Genomic DNA, 19,892 nt, shown 5'->3' on the forward strand with positions numbered 1-19,892 from the left:
TGTAGCACACATTGCAACTTTTTGTGTGAATCCTGTTCCATATCTTATTTAATTCTCTCAACAGCCTGACAAGGTAAATGGTGTGATTTTCCCATTTTGGGGGAGATTTAAAAGGCTCAAGTCGCTTCTTCAGTGACACACACCTAGTGGCAGAGTAGAATTAGGACCCAGTCCTTATGTCTCCTATATACATATTGCCTCTTGTAACAGAGTAGAAAGAAAAATAGATTAGAAGGAGTAAAAGCCAGCATCGTCGGATCTCTGCTTTATTTCCATTTGTAATTAAAATAAAATGAAAGCACCTGGCTTATTTTGAATGATGCTTTCCCATAGCAGCCCCTAATAACTGAGGAGGTATAGCACCAAGAAGCAAGGATCCTCGGTGAATTACCGAGTGACTTATAAAATGCCATTTATGGTTAGGAATGGCAGAATAATGAAATAAAAGCTTATCTAGCTAATGTTTTGTAAGAACAACAAGAAATTGTTGCTTTTTTTTTCATTTTGGGGATTCTTGGGAGGTAACTTTTTTAATTGTCTTTTTTTCTTTCTTTAAAAATCCCTTTAAGAAACATAATATGTTCTGGCAAAAATATTTAAAACATTAACACTGTTATTTAAAAAAAATCAAGGTCACCCACATGATAGGAAAAACTCTAGACGCAATAACATACCTTCCCTCGTCTGTTCTCTGGGGAAAGCTTGTTTCAGAGGTGGGGAATTAGGGAGTGAATCTGATGAACTGTCTTGACCTCTTTTGTCTGGCGTCTGAGCAAGTCTGAAAATATTTGGAGACTGCATAATTGGTCGCTAAGTTTCCGTGAGTCTTTGTGTTTGGAAATGAATTTGCTGCCTGCGGCGAAGACAGTAATCCAGCCTCCCTGAAATAACGAGGCTACGAAACCCGAGAGAGTGAAAAATCATGCCAGAGGAGTGGACAAGACGATGCTTATGTTTAGGTTTTTGCTTTCATGTGGATGTGGGGAATTAAAACGCAAAACCAAGGGGCACAAAGTATCACATAAAATCAGCTTTAGGTTTTCCTTAGGCTCACACTTTTTTCCCTGGACTTTTGGAAAAATGCTACCCTCCTGTGGTCGGACGGTAGAATACAGAGAAACGGAGAACTTGAACCAGGAAAATAAGGTGGAATTGAACAGGGAATGAGGTGATTTATTTTTATATGTTTTCTGAAGAGCTTACGGCTTATGAAAAATATTCCTTCAGAAAACAAAACAAAACAAGAACACCAAAAAGATAACAGAAGAAAAAAGAAGTAACAAAGCAAATAAAAAACTAAGAATAACAACAAAATGACTTTCCAAAACAATGGCCCAGTTCACCTATTTCCACCTTCATGGGGCCTTTGCTGAGCATTTAAACAAGAAGTGATTCCTCCCTCCACAATTCCGTACATAAACACTAGAACTACAATAATTTATCAAGACTCTGCTGGGTGCCAGGACCTGTGCTAGGTGCTGGGAATGAAAACCTGAAAAAGGAATATCTCTTCCCTCAAATAACTCAGATTTCATTGGGCATTAAGTAGAAAAGGACAGACCAAGTAACTTTAATATACATGGTAAATGGCATGATAGGTACACATAGAGTGCTTTGCAAGAACAAATGATATTTTGTCCAGCTCTTAAAAGAAGATGAGGGCTGAGTCTTCAAGTAGGAATAAGATTTATTCAGATAAAAAATAGAAAAAGCATTTCTACACATAAATAGCATAAAGCAAAAAATCCATGGGCCGGGCGCGGTGGCTCAAGCCTGTAATCCCAGCACTTTGGGAGGCCGAGGCGGTGGATCACGAGGTCAAGAGATCGAAACCATCCTGATCAACATGGTGAAACCCCATCTCTACTAAAAATACAAAAAATTAGCTGGGCATGGTGGCGCGTGCCTGTAATCCCAGCTACTCAAGAGGCTGAGGTAGGAGAATTGCCTGAACCCAGGAGGCGGAGGTTGCGGTGAGCTGAGATTGTGCCATTGCACTCCAGCCTGGGTAACAAGAGCAAAACTCCGTCTCAAAAAAAAAAAAAAAAAAATATCCAGAGCATGAATTTGACTCGAGGGCTGCATAAATACCAACTCTTTTGACCTGCCAAGGTCTGTGTGTATGTGTGTGTCTGTCTGTGTTGGAGAAGATGGGACATAACAGTGTGACCTGTATAAGGTAAGTGCCCCATGATCATGCTCAGGAGAGAGTTTGACTTTATTTTCTAGTTCTGGGTTAGATAAAACAGTAGCTTTGTGTTTAATTTGGCTAAAGTCTCTTACTTCAGTTCTAAATCCCATATTTATGTTAGATGCTTAGTTTCTGTAAGTATCTACGAGTTAACCATAGGTACCGGTGGGAATGGGAAACGTAGGAAATTTAAAGAGGAGAACAACCTGGTATGGTTTGCATGTGAAATCAAGCTGAAAACAATGAGTAAGGTGTATTTAAAGGGGACAGAACTTGAGTTAGTTAATAGAGTTCGAGTGACAAACTCTTAGCAGAAGTGATGAAGAATAGAGGATAGATTGAAGAACTAAATCTATAGGACTGCTGAATAATAAAATATGGAGGGTGAGGAAAAAAAGGAGATGAGAATTAAGTTTACAAATCCACCATATTTCCATCTAACATCTCTCAGTGAGTTGGGGAAGGTGACAGAAGGTGCAGGTCTGGAATGAAAGATACATTCAGGATACTTAGTAGCTTGTGGTGTCCTTATGGCTTTAACCATCCTGTATTGAGTATTGAGTTCTACTTCACTGTTACAGTTTTTTTTTTTTTTTTTTGATGGAGTCTTGGTCTGTCACCAGGCTGGATTGCAGTGGTGGGATCTTGGCTCACTGCAGCCTCCACCTCCCAGGTTCAAGCGATTCTTCTGCCTCAGCCTCCCAGGTAGCTGGGACTACAGGTACGTGCCACCATGCCTGGCTAATTTTTGTATTTTTTAGTAGAGTTGGGGTTTCTCCATGTTAGCCTGACTGGTCTCAATCTCCTGACCTCATGATCTGCCTGCCTTGGCCTCCCAAAGTGCTGGGATTACAGGCTTCAGGCACCACATTATTACAGCTTTATCTGTCTTACTTTACTGTAAGGTCATTGAGAACAAGGACTGAGTCTTCTCTATCTCAATATTCCTTAAAATGCATTTTGAAAAATAACTCATTAAGTTATTGAAAATGTCATTCTCAAACAAACATATATCCAGATTTTATATACCTTGTTAATTAAAGGAATCAGTAGAATGACTGAGCTGGTCGAAGAAGGAATTGAAGAATGGGAGAAGACCTGCTGAAATGACAGCAGTATGTTAGAAACAAAAGTGGTTAATGTGTTTATAGGAAAAAAACTCAATCTTTATTTGCTTGGTTTTATTTTTTCTATCAAGTTGAAAAATGCATCATACCTTATCATTTTTCTATGAATTAGCCTCTACCTTTGTAAAATTGTAAAACTTCTGAGCTCTCTTGAATCGCTGTATTTCCCCAATTGGAATATTATAAACTATAGAGAAACTATAAAGACATATACTTCTTATTTTCCCTTATTTCTAAGTTTTGAATATTTCATCTATACACATTTCTGTGGTGGCTGTAAGAATATTTAATGTGCATTTTTACATTGAATTCATATCTTGTGACTGTACAAAAAAGATTGGAGGTAATGTAAATTAAAGGCAAAATCAAACCAAATAAAAGGCAAAACAATAAGATCAATAAAATAAAAAAGTCTGGGTACAGTGGCTTACACCTGTAATCCTTGCACTTTGGGAGTCTGAAGTGGGAGGATTATTTGAGCCCAGGAGTTCAAGGTTGCAGTGAGCTATGATTGTAACACTGCACTCCAGCCTGGGTGACAGTGAGATTTCACAGTAATAGTAAATAAATAAGGCCGGATGCGGTGGCTCACTCCTGTAATCCCAGTACTTTGGGAGGCTGAGGCGGGCGGATCATAAGGTCAAGAGATTGAGACTATCTTGGCCAACATGGTGAAACCCCATCTCTACTAAAAATACAACAATTAGCTTGGTGTGGTGACGCACACCTGTAATCCCAGCTACTCTGGGAGGCTGAGGCAGAAGAATCGCTTGAACCCGAGAAGTGGAGGTTGCAGTGAGCCGAGATCACTCCACTGTACTCCAGCCTAGTGACAGAGCGAGACTCTGTCTCAAAAAATAAATAAATAAATAATAAAATAACAAAGAAAATAGAAAAAAATTATTAGATGCCACGATTAAATATAGATTTGTTTTCCCATTTGTAGGCAGTCAGGGCACAATGGGAACATAGTAAATTTTCTCTTATCACTAGGGAAGAAAATTCTTGCTCCTGAAGTGTTTTTTTTTTGTGTTTTCCTTCTTCTAAATTCTCAAAACAAGTGTCATGTGGGGCTTCACCTAAATGACACTAACGTCATAGCCCTTGTTTTCAATATTTTTATGGTAATTACATGCAGAAATTACTAATGACTATCTGTTATAGAGCTTTTTGATCAAAAATTTACATTATATTTATAAATATGTGTATGTACAAACATGTTTTGGGTTAAAAACAGTTTTTTTTTCTTTAGAGGATTTTTGATGAGGAAGCCTGCACAAGGTACTTTTATATTCCGTATGCGGCTACAAAGTTGCTTAAATAAAATGAGCATTCTTTATCAGCTATTTGCCACAAATCTTAACCTATGGGTTAGACAGGACTTTGACTACATCTCTGCACTTCCACGACTGTACCTATAGGTGGCAGAGCTGTGTCATGAGCTGGTGAGAGGAATTCCTTTGTGTGGGTTTTGTACAAGCCTAGTGAATGTTTCCTTATCTCACTAGCACTGTGGAAGGAAGTGCCCACCGCCCCCGCCCACTTTAGCATCTCCAGAAGACACTGGGGTGCTTTTCTCTGGATCTAGAAGAGGTCAGTTGAGGTGTTGACATAAACATTTGAATTATATACTAAAATTGGAGTTAATCAAAACAGAGCTTTTCTTTTATAAAGTTATACAGAATCCCATAATAACTGCCTGTTTTACTGCATGCTGATATGTAAGGTACCTTTCTTATAGAGACTCATTGTTGTAAACCATCATCAAATAATGTAAATTGTGATGTCTTGAGAGGTGGGCCCATGTCTTATTCTTCTTTGTGTTTCGAATTTGATATGGCTCCTGGCATATAGGTGGTTGCTATGAATGAGTGACAGAACATTATAACAAACTGATGAGTGACTTTTTTTTTTTTGCCAAAATGAGGTTACAATTAAAAGAAGAAACCTTCTTAGCATGGATCATTTTGAGCCCATTTCAAAATGCTAATTTTTCTTTATTTGCTTGTTTCTTTAAGACAGGGTCTTGCTCTCTTACCCAGGCTGGAGTGCAGTGGCATCATCATAGTTGACTGTAAGCTTGAACTACTGGGCTCAAGTGATCCTCCCACCTCAGCCTCTCAAGTACCTGGGACTATTGGCACTCATCACCATTCCCAGTGAATTTTTATTATTTTTTTGTAGATGGGGACCTTGCTATGTTGCCCAGGCTTGTCTCAAACTCCTGGCCACAAGCGATCCCCCTGCCTCAGCCTTCCAAAGCACTATATTACAAATGTCAGCTACGGTATCCTGCTTAATATTATTTTTCATAGTTCTTTATCTTCCTTTTTGTTTTGAGAGTTAGGGTCTTGCTCTGTTGTCTAGGCTAAAGTGCAGTGATGTGATCACAGCTCATTGTAACCTTAAACTCTTGGCCTCAAGTGATCCTTCTTCCTCAGTCTCCCAGTAGCTCTGACTAAAAGCATGTGTCACCATGCTAGGTTAATTTTGTAAAAAATTTTTGTAGAAATGTATTCTTGTCATGTTGCTCAGGCTGATCTTGAACTCCTGGTCTCAAGGATACTCCTGCCTTAGCCTCCTAAAGTACTGGGATTACAGGTGTGAGCCACTGTGCCTGGCCTATTTTTAATAGTCCTTCATGGTGACTTTCAAAATTGTACCTCTATTGTGTCATATTTGTTTCTTATTTGATTCATGGATACAGGGATTGTTTCCCACATGAGACTATAAACTTTTTGAGGGTAGATCCACACATACATGGGCTATAGGAATGTGCACATAATGGATGCTCACATAACATACAGCTGTTAACTTGTTACATCTAGTGGGTGTACAAGGTAGAGAAAAAGGTAGATGGATAGAGTAGGAGAAGTAACATTCAGAATAAGGATGGGAAATAGCAGGCAAGATTCTCTCCCAAACTATGTTCATAACAGAGATGCTAATGACGATAGATTTCCCCCAGGGCAGTAAATTCTGTTTTGACTTCCTTATCGTAGTGCTCATGGCACACATGATAACAAATGGAGAGTGGGAAGATGAGAAGAAATCTATTTACTGTCCCAGACGTAGGGTTGTGTCCTTCCATTACACTGATAGCCCTGATTTGCCTCACTCTGTTTTTCAAAAGTAGATTGGAGGCTGGGTGCAGTCGCTCATGCCTGTAATCCCCAGCACTTTGGGAAGTCGAGGCGAATGGATTGCTTGAGTCGGGAGTTTGAGACCAGCTTGGCCAACATGACGAAACCTCATCTCTACTAAAAATACAGAAAAAATTAGCGGGATGTGGTGGTGCACACCTGTAGTTCCAGCTACTCGGGAGGCTGAGGCAGAAGAATCACTTGAACCTGGGAGGTGGAAGTTGCAGTGAGCCAGTGAGCTGAGATCATACCACTGCACTCTAGCCAGGGCAACAGAGCAAGACTGTCTCAGGAAAAAAAAAAAAGTAGAATAGGGTTCAGTTAAACAAACAAGCTATGAACAATGCAAGATAAAGTTTTAAAAAAATGCAGCTTGTTTTATTTTTATATAAACTAAAACACCAGAGTTCATTGATTCCTATATTAAATACATAAATTATAAAATAACCATTCATAAAACTTTACATACAGTAAGTTGATTCCAATCTCTACGGTAATACATACAGTACATGTACATATTCGGTGTATTTCCGAGGATCATTCTGGTGAAACTCAGTCAATTTTTATTTTTCTTTCATTAATCAACAAGCACTGAAGTGATATATGGAGTCATGCTAATGAGATGGACAGAACCCCAATTGAGGCAGTTGATGGAATGAAAACTGTGAAATTGGACCCTTGGCTACATTAACACAGTAGGAACCTGGGAATTATGTATTCAAACACATTAGCTCTATACTTGAGTCCCCAAAGTATTGGATCTTGAAGGCTAAAACATGCATGAACCCTGTTGAAATGGAATTTTTAGCTAATAAAGATATGGGATTTTTGGCTAATTTTAATACTGTAGATTGTGCTGAACTTTCTATTGCTCTTTCAAAAAAAATATCAAACAACTAACCAAACAAATAAAAAGACTTACTTGCTGGCTTATGGGACTGGATAATTAAAAAACCAAGTAGTCTCTGCCTCAGTCAACAATCGGAAATAATAGTAGTGAACAGAAGGTGGGGTGAGAGAGAGAAGAGGTAGTCAAGGAGGGGAAGAGTTCAAACACTAAATGCTCAACAAGAACATGAGTTCCCAGCAGCAGCAGAAAAAACCCTTCTTGAAGTCCTGCATCCTAGAACAGAAGTACACATTTAGTAAGCGCTCACACCATCATACTATGTACAGAATATATTTGTGCATATATTTACATCACTTATTTATAAAAGTGTTTGGAGTTTGATCTGCCTCATTGTGGGAAGTTGCTATGGTTGATGGGGGATATAGGCACAGTCTGTGAGATGTCAGTCAAATAGAAGTGTTGTTACTAACAGATGCCGGGGATCTGCTTCTGGTTGGAAAATTGCATCATCCATTCTTTAGTAAGTTCATGGGGTCTTGATTGTAGGCAAAATTGGGTTCAAAGTTGTTTAACTTCACCACTCTTACCCCACAGAACTTTGCATGTAAAAAGGATGAAAATATAAGCATGGGTACAAAGACCTAAATGCAGAAAAAAAAAAACCAAAACAAAACAAAACAGGAACCCTCACCACATCAACCACCTGTACCTCTGACATACTTGGTTAAATATAGCAAATTATAATCCTATTTTTGCTACATTGCCCCTATAAGTATATCTTTAGTAGTTTTTTTCCTCTTTTCTTTTTTTTTTTTTTTTGAGATGAAGTCTCACCATGTTGCCTAGGCTGATCTTGAACTCCTGGGCCCAAGCTATCCTTCCAGTTTAGCTTTCTGAGTAGCTATCTTTAGGAATTTTGATTAAACATTGGACTTGGACTCTCAGCAACAGATTTACTTAGGAAGAACTAAGCTGCCAAACTAAAGACAGCAAAGGAATGTGAATCTGCCCTGCCCCGTTCTGAAATGGAATCATAGAATTTGGCACTTGAAGAGGCCTTACAGGGATTAGCTCCAACCTTCCATTATGTCTGCATCCTCTTGCCAATATGCCTGAAATTAACTCTCAAAATAGTACATTATATAGAAATGACAAGGCAGTAGAACAGAATGACAGCTTTCCTCACTTAAGACCTAGAAGTCTGCTTAAAGAGGGGTGTGGGTCCATATCGAAGGCATGAACTCATGACATAAACGGTTATCTAAGATTTGATTTGTTAACATCATTCAAAAGTTACATTGAACTTTTTCAATATAGCAGATAAATCTAAGTTAGTGAAGTGACAGAATTAAACTGCCAAAAGCTATCATTAAATTACCAAAACACTGTTAAGAAAATTTCACAAAGGCAACAAGCAATGCAATTCCCAAATTACAGAGCGAATTTCTATTGCTGTGTGTGTGTGTGTATTCTGTGCCACTCTTTGACAGATTGAAATAATGCAATTGAATATTTTAAAAATGAAATGTCTATGCTGTCCATCTATCTTGATGTAATATAACACAGATGATCCAATTATTTAAACATCAACACAAAACCAATGAATATTCTTTTTACAGTTTTCACAAAAACCTAGGCAGCTTAAAAAGACGTGCTTCATTTTAAAACATTGAACTTGTGAATTACATTAAAGCAAACATAAGAAGTACACAATGGGTTTACAGAACAAGTTGACAATCAATGGGCAAAAAGGAACAAGTTTGCCAGAGATGTCTTTAAAATTTAAAGTAAAGTTGAAATAAAATACTGTACAAAAATTATTTGACAAACTTTATTTCTCCTATTACTAGTGGAGAACAAGTTTCCTCTCTACATAAGTGATAACCCATGCCTTCCGTATCAGCTCTATCTTATTGACTTGGGAAGACACATACTACCTGCATGGGTAGTTATTTGTGAACCAAAAATATTAAATAAATAAATAAAAATAGAGTAAGATCTATTCTTCCACCCCGAAAACCTAACTGTTGGCAATAATTTATATAGCATAAGTCAGAAGGGATGTAATTTTTTTTGAGCAAATTCTCTTTCCTAAAAGTAGGGTGGCATTACAAAAAAATTTGACAGTCAATTTGTGATAGATGCTTTTTAAGTATGATAGTCAAATACAGTCTGTCCACGTTTTACCCCTCTTTCATGAAATTTTTCTATCCCAAATAACTATTTAAATTGGGGCTTTTATTTATCTCAAACCATCTTTAGTAGTCAGGTACGTTTATTTTCCAGAGTATAAATACTTTATTAAGAAAAATTAAGTTAATGACCCCTGAAGAATGCTGTTCTGACTCCTGCAAACTCATTAGCCAAATGCGTCTGGTAGTACAGATGCAGGGGTGGAGTCACAGGAAATCTCACTGTTATTAACTCCTTTTTTTTTTTTCTGTTGCTGAACATCCTATCCAAGGGAAGCATTCATTTAAGCATGGTCCATTTCCATGGATCCATGAGTGACTAGAATATACATCCACATTTTTGCTGATGCTTTGATAATCGTGAAAATGGATAATAGAGAGATGTATCTATTGAAATGTTTAGACTTATTCAAGGATATATTAATTTTGAGGCTCATGAACAAGACTTGTGAAAATTACAGTTGAGCCTATAGTCTAGAGAAATTTGCTAATCTCCTGGATCTTAAGCAAAAAGAAAAAAAACAAATCTTTTGCCTGGCGCCAAACACAGCTAAAGCTGCTTAGACGATCATCCTAGCTGTTGTTCTCATGTGATTTTGTGTGCTTATGATACAATTCCGATTTATAGCAGATAAGCAGATTGGGTATATAAACCATACCACTTTTGCAAATATTTCCAATCATTTAGAAATAGTTCATGGAAATAAATTTTGACTTACAAATTTCTTGGTGGGAAAGCAAAATTAAGAGAAGGAAGGTGTGTGTTAGAGCAGATGGAATATAGATTTACTCATATGGGCCTTGGAATAGAGTGAAGGGAAGTTGAAACATCTTAGATATGAGATAGTAATTTAGAGTAATGTATCCTTTTCCATATTTTCTGACTCAAATTTGCTAGGGTTGAGTCACCAACAGCGCAGAGGTACCCTCTTTCACATTCCTTGTCTAATGAGCCTACTCTTCATATTTAATCTAGAACCTACCTAGTTGAATAAAGAATCTAGCAGGAGGCCAGGCACGGTGGCTCGCACCTGTAATCCTAGCACTTTGGGAGGCTTAGACGGGCAAATCACTTGAGGTCAGGAGTTTGAGACAAGCCTGACCAGCATAGTGAAACCCCTTCTCTACTAAAAATACAAAAATTAGCCAAGCGTGGTGGTGTACACCTGTAATCCCAGCTACTTGGGAGGCTGAGGCAGGAGAATCACTTGAACCTAGGAGATGGAGGTTGCAGTGAGCCAAGATCGCGCCAGTGCATTCTAGCCTGGGTGACAGAGCAAGACTCTGTTTCAAAATAAAAATAAAAATAAAAATAAATAAATAAAAAGAATCCAGCAGGATAGTTTGTTTTGTATCTTCTCAGTAGGACATGTCACCTGACTTTCCTCCAGAATAAAAGAATATGTAATACTGTCAGTTCACTCCAAGTCTTTGTTTAATGGTTGGTTCTCCTGTGATAGAAGTGGGATTCTGTATGATGGCATGCATCTGCAGTCAAGACAGCTGGGGGATGTTTATCATAGAAATGACATACTCTTCTACCTTGTTCAATAACATGAGATAATCTATTTGCTATAGATTATTAAAGATCCTGGTTTTTTGAATCTTTAAATTTTTATTGCTAATAATGTCCCAAGTAGCTTGATGGGCAAGCTTCAGTGCTATAGTGCTTAAATTTAATCAAACTGAAGCACTATTTTATTACATGAGGAAATTTTTTTCTCAATAACACAAGAAAGTCAAATAATACAGCACTTGTAATAATTACAAAGCACATTGTGCTACTTTAAGCACCTCTTGTTCTAAAATTGCAAATAAAACTTTATGAAAAAGCATTTTAACCCCATTTTGCAGATGAGGAGACTGAGGCACAGAGGTTAAGTGACTGGGCCAAAGATACCTGGGTCAGCAGTAAATATCTGAACAAAAGTAGAACCCCAGCATTCTAGTTTTTCATGTACATTCTTCACTTATTATTCTGGCTTTGCAAATGCCAGTGCTAAAACTGAAGGATGATACTGAACCCACATAGGGAAAGATTTGTATAGCATTTCATAGAAAGAGTTTCTGGCTCCCTACACATATTCTCTATGCATGGGAATTCGAGTCCCATAAATACAACTTCAAAAATTTGAAAAATTGAGGTTGTTCTGTTATCTACAGTAAATGAGGTGTGAAATTAGCTTTTCAGGAACATATATTTGCTCTCAGAGATGAATCCAAGACTCAGCAATATACGACTTAGGAAAAGTACCACTCTTCTAATTGTCTCTGTTAGAAAATGACCTTGTCAGTAACATAATATTATTTCTATATAAAAAAGTAGAGCTATCTTGTTGCTGTCAGCTGTCTGGGAAAAAATGTTATCACTCTAAACAAGAAGAGGTCAGAATGCTCTAGGCATGTAAGGATTCTTTAAAAAATAATAGTTTAGTTTAATATTCACATCTCCGTGGCAAACCTGACTGTTGGTAGAAATTTTTTCATTGACTCTAATGTGTTTTTGCCCCAATCATATAGCATATTCATTTGCAGGCAATTTTAAGCAGCCATTTGAAAACCAGTATTTTGGAAATGAAAGATTCATAGATGATCTCTGGCCCATGTTCCCTATAGACGTTGGCGTTCTAAACAGAACTAAGTCAGGGAGCATGTGATTTACAGTATTATCTTCTTAATTTTCAATATGAATGAGATCAGTCCATTGTTGATGGAGGGATGCAGATGTGAGAGTAGGACAAGGAAGCATCGAATCTGCTTTTATTTCGCCTATTACATTCGCCCAGGTCCTTTGACTTCGTTACCAGTTTTGTTATGGTCACTGTGATCCACTTCTCATCTGTTGTCTGTGGAATGAATTCCACAAGCTCCACCTTTTGCAGAAAAACAAAAGATAGGGTGTTTTTCTTCCCATTCACAATGCGGATGTCTCTGTTCCTGAGTTTAAAACAATCATAAAGACAGAAAAGCAAATCCCTGTAGTAAGAAACCAGACTTTTCAAATGAAACATTTTATTGTAAATAGCTCTTCATAGGTATTTCTCGTGCTTCACTCCCCACCCACCCTTGTTTCTTTTTTTCTTTTTTTTTGTTCTGATCTTTTAAAATGATGTTTATTATCAGGACTAGTGTTTCCATGGGGTGTGGTGTTACATTAAAATGACCCCCCCTGCACAGCAGGGGTTGAATGTTTCATTGTAACTTTGGTTCCATGCCCAAGACACATCTTTGCTTGATCTGCTGAAACTAGTTCCAGTGCTGAACTTTTTCTTTACACAATATATGTTTATAGTTCTTCTCTTCTGATTTGACATATACATGTTTCATTAAATGCAGCATATATTGTAGATTTTCAACAGGGTTGTGTAGGAACTGTCAAGTAAGAAACCTTGAATAATGGCTTTAAAATACACAGCTGTAGTCCTGGCTACAGGGTAGTTCTTAGCTTTTGATCTCCCTCTCACTGCTGTAAACAATTTTGCCATCTTTGAAGGTTTAGAAGCATTTGCCTTTCTGGACTCTTATCCATGTTTTCGGTTACTCTGTAAAACAGAGGAAAAATTATTTAATCATCATTTTTATTAATAGCTGAATCATAAAAAAATAAACTTTTAAAAAAGACACAAATTTTTTATTCTTTACCACACTTCGATGTCTATTATTTTATGCAAGTTACATCTCTAAGCTTAGTTACTTTAATATTAAGTGAGAAAATAGAAGTATCTGTTTCAAGGTTTACTGCAACGTAATGCATATAAAACAATTAATGGTTCTTGTCTCAAAGTAAATGGCCTGAAATATTAGCTATCGTCATTAGTGTCCTTTCCTTTGGGGCCTTCCAAGCTGATAGGTTAAGAAGTTAAATTGAATCATCATGCCCCAACATATCCATTTAAGATGTTATTTTATTTTTGAAACTTATTTTAGATTCAGAAGGCAAATGTGCAGGTTGGTTATGTGGATATATTGCATAATGCAGAGGTCTGGGCTTCTGTTGAACTCATCACACAAAAAGTGAACATAGTACTCAACAGGTAGTTTTTCAAACACTGCAACCTCTCTGCCTCCCTACTTTTGGAGTCTCCAGTATCTACTGTTTTTGTAAGATGTTATTTTAAAAGAAGATCTGTCTATTCCCTTCAGTGACTCACTCTGTGTCACATTTCCTCCCCAACAAAATTGTAATTGTTGGCATGTTGTCTCTACCTAAAGTCCTGATTGGAGAACTCCCTGGGAATTCTGCTACACATGTTTCTTGGTTGGCCCAGAGAGGTCCCTGAAAAGGTGCTATCCTGGCATGTGCCAGTCAGGACTCCTAGCCCTGTTCCTCTGTAAGTCCATATGTCTGAGTTTTCACTTGTGTAGAAATCTAGGTTTTAATGCTATCTTCCAATGAAAGCCAGAAATAGCACAGAGGATGTGTTATGAGGATACGCTGTCATGCACTACTTAAGGGCATGGCCTTTAGGGTTTGAACGATGTGGATAGAGAAAATGGGATTTCTATTTTCTTGCTGTATGCCCAAAGATTAACTTCTCTAAGCTTCAATTTCCTCATCTATGAAATAAGGACACCGATTCTGTAGAAGGACTTTACTATTATACCAGAAATGTTAAATCCAAAGTTAAATATTAAAACCACAATCCAAAATGGAGGGAAAGGAGGCACTTAGTACCCCAAGGATACTTCCAGTGAACCAACCAGAGGCAACTTAAAATTCCAAAGAAATTCCTGCCGTGAGTGCATATTTGCAGAGCCATTTTGCTCCCAAGACAAGGTTAGACTGGGATGAAAGAGTGACAGAGGAGAACCTACGGGAAGGAAGTGCAGTGGTCGGGGAAAGACCACACTGAGGGAGAAGGTACGAAGAGGCATAAAGAGATTAATGGTGCATGCACAGAGGCACACTTGCCTTGTATTGCTCAGACACAGACTTGCTCATCTTCCCTTGCCTATATCTGGGCAGAGAACTGAAGAGGGATGACAGGGCAGAGACAAGTGCCACAGCGTAGTTGTCTCCTTGCCCTATGCTTCATCAAAAAGCTACCGCCTCAGCAAAAAGCTGTGAGTTGTACTGGCAATGATGGGAGCCAATGAGTCAGTGGAAGAAGCTGGGCCTTGGCCAGGCTGGGAGTAGTGCAGTGGGCATCCTCTGCATAGCCTTCTGAAGAATTCACACATATGTTGCCCGGAATAGCTGGCCTTTGGTCACCTCTCATAGAAAATACATCACGTGTTAGTCAATAGTAGTCAGAGAAACAGCTGCAATAACTGCCAAAGGAGTTGAGAGGCAGAATCCTTTTCCCTCTCTTCCTCCCTGCTCTCCAGAAAGGCTCAGCCTTGAGGAGGAAGAGAAGGGGAAGAGATCTCTTAGAGTCAGACCCTGAACTACAGTTCCATTGGGGTACCTGGCTCATGCCTAAGGTAGAATAAGGGAAGAAATGAGAATAAGCAGAGACTGAAATTGAACTTTTAAACTGGGTTAAGACTTTTGAGAGTTGAAAGTGACTGAAAAGTTGAGGGACCAACCTAATAATTAATTAAAAGATGATAGAGGGAAATAACACAGTACCTGAGTGAAGAAAGCTATGAATTGAGAAAACAGATAGAGTTCATATTTACATTGCACTGGGATGAGAGCCCCAAATAACGAGTTACAAATATAGCATTCTCCTATTCCCTGGTAAAGAAGAGAGTTGATCTGAATGTCTATAAAAAATTCTTTGGGGTTATATTTTTGTTTGAGTTTTTAAACATAGATTAAATATACAGACACAAAAAATCTTTTACTCGCAAACCTTCAATGTATAGGCTATCAAAGAGTAAATCCTATACATTGTGTCAAAGCATGTGTGCATCATTTCTACCTATCGCAACTGAGGTACAAGCCCTCAATTGAGTAAACACATGTTGGTTTTAAAAACCAATGGACCTTACCGGCAGTCCAGACAGTCTCCTGGAATGTTAAGTTTCTATAAATTGAGAAGTACTTATAAAAGGAACTACGATTTCTATCGTAAAGTGAGATTTATTCAAATTAGTATTCTGAATTACTGCAGTTACCCAATGGGTCACAGGGGTTCTTTTTAACAGGTTGCTTAACAGTGCTGCACTTTAGTTTCCTCATCTGTAAAACGGAAAATGGCAATTACCACTATCATTTTTGAGACTACTACAGGCTACAAATTCTTTTTTTTTTTTTCTTTGAGACAAGGTCTTGCTTTGTTGTCCAGGCTGGAGTGCTGTGGTGCAATCTCGTCTCATGCAGCATTGACCTCCCAGGCTTAAGCGATCCTTGCACTTCAGCCTCCCAAGTAGCTGGTAGTACAGGCACGCACCCCCATGCTCAGCTAGTTTTGGTATTTTGTAGAGATGGGTTTTGCCATGTTTCCCAGGCTGGTCTCAAACTCCTGGGCTCAAGTGATCTGCCTGCCTCAGCCTCTCAAAGTGCTGCGATTACAGGCATGAGCCATTGCACCTGGACAATGCCACCAACTCCAACTCTTGAGTACAGTGATGTCACTTCTGACTTGTGGTTGTAGCATTTGTAAGGGCACCAGCATCTAACAAGTTACACCATCCAGGAACACAAGGGTCATCTCTGACACCTTCCACTCCTCATCCTTCATATGCAATTTGTCATAAGGTATTCAATAACTGGTAGCTATTATCATTTCCTCCATTATACAGATGAGGATGCGGAGTCTGAAAATTATGAAATAATTGGTCCGTAAAAATCCCGGTAAGGAAGACATAATAATACTGAATGAAATGCAACTGAAGCTGGAGGATCAGGGACGCCTTCCCTGATTTTCCACTGAGATGGAAACGATGAATGGGTATTAACCATTTAAAGGTGATGTGGGAAATGTGGTCCAGGAAGATGGAAACACATCCTAAAAGGCATGATTCAAGACAGAATGCTTGGTATGTCTACAAACTTGACCTTTAATGAGCGTTTCTATGTGCCAAGTACGAAAGTAGTTGTTTTACCTGTATAGTATCACTCAATCCTCAGAAAAACAGTGGGTGCTATTACTTGCTAATTTTTTATATTAGGAAATTAATGTTTGGAGAGTGTTACATTTTGAATGTTTGTGTCCTCTCCAAAATTCATGTTGAAACTTAATCCCCAGTGCAAGAGTATTAACAGGTGAGGCTTTTAGGACGCTATCAGGCCATAAGTGCAGAATGGATGAGGGCTTATGAAAAGGCTGGAGAGAAATAACTTAGGCTCTTTTGCCCCTCTGTCCCTTCTGTCCTGTGACACAGCTTTGCCCCCTCCAGGGGATACAGCAACAAGGCTTCATCTTGGAAGCAAAGACCAGGCCCTCACCAGACACCAAACCTGCTGGTGCCTTGATCTTCAACTTCCAGCCTCCAGAATGGTGAGAAATACATTTCTATTATTTATAAATCATCTAGTCTCAGGTATTTTGTTAAAATAGCATAAATGGACTAAGAGAGTTATAACAGTCTCTATTATGCAGGATTAAGTATTACAAAAAATAATAAATATAAATGTACTTTTTGAACTGTAAAGCAAGATGTCCTCTCCTTCTTCCTTATCATAATATCATCAATATTATTTTTAAAGTATTTATTGATTATTGACTACATGCTAGACACTGTTGATTATGTGCTAGGTATTTGGTATACAAAGTTGAACAAAATTATATGGTCCTTATCCTCATGAAGTTTATTTACAATGAGAGAGACATTAATTTTTATATTCCCAATGCATGTAAACTTTTGTCCAGAAAGGAAATTGAGAAAGATGTCCTTGTGGGAATCACAACTGAATTGAGATCCAAAAGGTAGGTGAGTAGGTGTTTACTAGTTAAAGTAGAAGGGAAGCATTCTGTGCACCAAGACAGCGTGGGCAAACCCTGTGGAAGGCAGGAGGGCGTGTGGCTCATCAAGGGCAACTGGAGCACCGGGAAGCCCGAGAGATTGCCTGTGTGGTTAGAACCAGGCAGGGCTTTGTTGGCCAAGTTAAAGAATTCGAATTTGATTTTTTTTTTTAAACTTGTTATCAATAGGTTGGTTGAAGGGACTTGATCCTAATAGTGATGTTTTCCTAGGAAGAGGTCAAGGTAAGGTTTGCATTTCTAAAAGCTCACTCTAACTACTCTGTAGAGAATGAGTTAAAAGAATGTCTATCGTGGAAGCACTGAGCCCAGTTAGTGGGCTACTTCTGCTATAGAGGAGGGGGAAATATATCTGTGTCCTCTTTCCTTTGTCAATGCATTCTTTAAGGTAGTCTTCAAACAGTATATAAAAAAACAAATCGAATATGTTATCTTTATAAGATATGACTATGCTATTCTTGGCTCCGATCTAACATATCCCAAATCTGCTTTCATATTCATTTTCTCAGCTATTCATTCATCCATCTGCCTCTCAGTTCATCTGTCAATCTGAAATTTATTCTGCAGTTAGGATAGATAAGGCACTGTTATAGACAAAGATACAAAGATGAATAAAACTAACTCTTACTCTATGCTTTATTAGTACAATTTGTGAGACAAATAGGGAAACAATTTATACATGACTGGATAAAGCTAATGGATATATTTACATAAAAAGGAATTACTAACTGGCATACAATGATTCATTTTATAGACTTTCCTTATCAATATAAAAAAATAAGGAGTAAAATTTTCCTACTAATACTTTGTTTATTTATTTTTTTGGGGGATGGAGTCTCACTCTGTCACCAGGCTGGAGTGCAGTGGTGCAATCTAGGCTCACTGCAACATCTGCCTCCCAAGGTCTAAGTGATTCTCCTGCCTCAGCCTCCCGAGTATCTGGGATTAGAGGCACATGCCACCATGCCTGGCTAATTTTTTTTTTTTTTTTTTTTTTTTTAGTAGAGATGGGGTTTTACCATGTTGGCCAGGCTTGTCTCCAACACCCGCCTTGGCCTCCCAAAGTGCTGGGATTACAGGAATGAGCCACTGTGCCCAGCTGATCCTACTAATACTTTAAATGATAAATATAGTAGAGACTGGTCATGTAGCCATTTGTTTTCCCCAGGATATACATCCAAATGCATGTAAAATGTGTCCAGGGGGAGTAGTAAAAATGAGCTAGATCAGTGTATGTGGGTAAAGAATCATGACCACCTGATCTCTGGTCCTCCCAACTTCATAATGAGCAAAACTTGTACTGTCATGTTCTTCATTAATTCATCCCTGCTTGGAAGAGGAGGATTTTCAACGGATCATTGTAACCTGGATATAGCAACTAATCTGGTGATAGCTATTTTTGTATTCCTCTCGTTTTTTTCTTTCCTTTCTCCCTGTGTAACCATGTAATGTGAAACAATGAGTGGTTGCTATGGCTTAAATGTGTCTGCTGCAAAGCATGTGTTAGAAACTTAATCCCCCAACGCAACAGTGTTGGGAGGGGCAGCCTGATGAGAGGCCACGAAGGTGGAGTGAATGGCTAATAACTCCAGGTTCTTCAGCTTTTGTACTCTGGAACTTGCACCAACAGCCTGCTGGGGCTCTCAAGCCTTTGACCTTTGATTGAGAGTTGCACCTCTGGCCTCCTTCGTTCTTGGGTCTTCTGGTTTGAACAGAATCATGTTACTTCTCTGGTTCTCCAGCTTGCAGATGGCTTACCATAGGACTTCACCCCCAAAACCAGGTGAGCGAATTCTCCTGATAAAGACCCTCTCATTTTCATCTATCTATCTATCTATCTATCTATCTATCTATCTATCTATCTATCGATCTATCTATCTATGTATCAACTATCTATCATCTATCTATCTATCTATCTATCTATCTATCTATCTATCTATCCTGTTGGTTATCTCTCTGGAGAACCCTGACTAATACATTGATACACTATTCATTTGCAAAACCAGAATGCATGGGCAGATGACATCTTCTGGAACTACATGGAGTCCCCTTGTTTAAAGTAAAAGGCCTAATATAATCCATGCAGTTATTTAGTCAGCAAGCACTGAGTCCGGTAAGGGTGCCTTCCAGGGAGCATTCAAAGGCTTCTATACCATCACTGACAATAATGACTTAGGTAATTACTAAAAAAAAATGAAGTAAGGCGGACTTTGTAATTTAAGCTAGTCTTGGGTTTATTAACAGAATACAAATCACTGATTTAGTATGGAAAAAAAATTTATGGTTATTTGCAGTAAGCTTTCACTATCTACCAACAAACAAGCAATTTTCCCCTACTTATTCTTATTTCTCTCTTGCCAGCTCTGGAGACATATGTAACATTAATCAGTTTTCAGTGACGTTTTATTTCCTAATATTGTTTAAAGCCAGATTATACCCTAAGGAGTCAAAAAAGCAACTACTTATTTGGGGTTAGGATTTAAACTACTCACCAGTACTAGAGGTTCTAATTTTGAAA

The 19,892-nt window shown here is 38.3% G+C and overlaps 1 protein-coding gene across 3 annotated transcripts in view; it reads right to left on the bottom strand.

The window, feature by feature from the left end:
• Positions 1-6,818: 6,818 nt before the first annotated feature.
• The window catches only part of JAKMIP2 (janus kinase and microtubule interacting protein 2), a 192,501-nt gene continuing 179,427 nt past the window's right edge, over positions 6,819-19,892 (bottom strand). For all 3 annotated transcript variants that reach the window (XM_021664916.2, XM_064366494.1, XM_021664915.2), the window contains one exon: positions 6,819-13,045. Coding sequence is in view for 1 of the 3 variants with exons in the window: in XM_064366494.1 (XP_064222564.1) it covers positions 13,025-13,045 (21 nt within the window). In the remaining 2 variants the exon portion in view is untranslated. The remainder of the gene's footprint in view (positions 13,046-19,892) is intronic.

The sequence above is a fragment of the Aotus nancymaae genome, unplaced genomic scaffold, assembly GCF_030222135.1.
Source record: "Aotus nancymaae isolate 86718 unplaced genomic scaffold, 86718_ANA_hifiasm-v0.15.2.pri h1tg000064l_1, whole genome shotgun sequence".
Taxonomy (NCBI): domain Eukaryota; kingdom Metazoa; phylum Chordata; class Mammalia; order Primates; family Aotidae; genus Aotus; species Aotus nancymaae.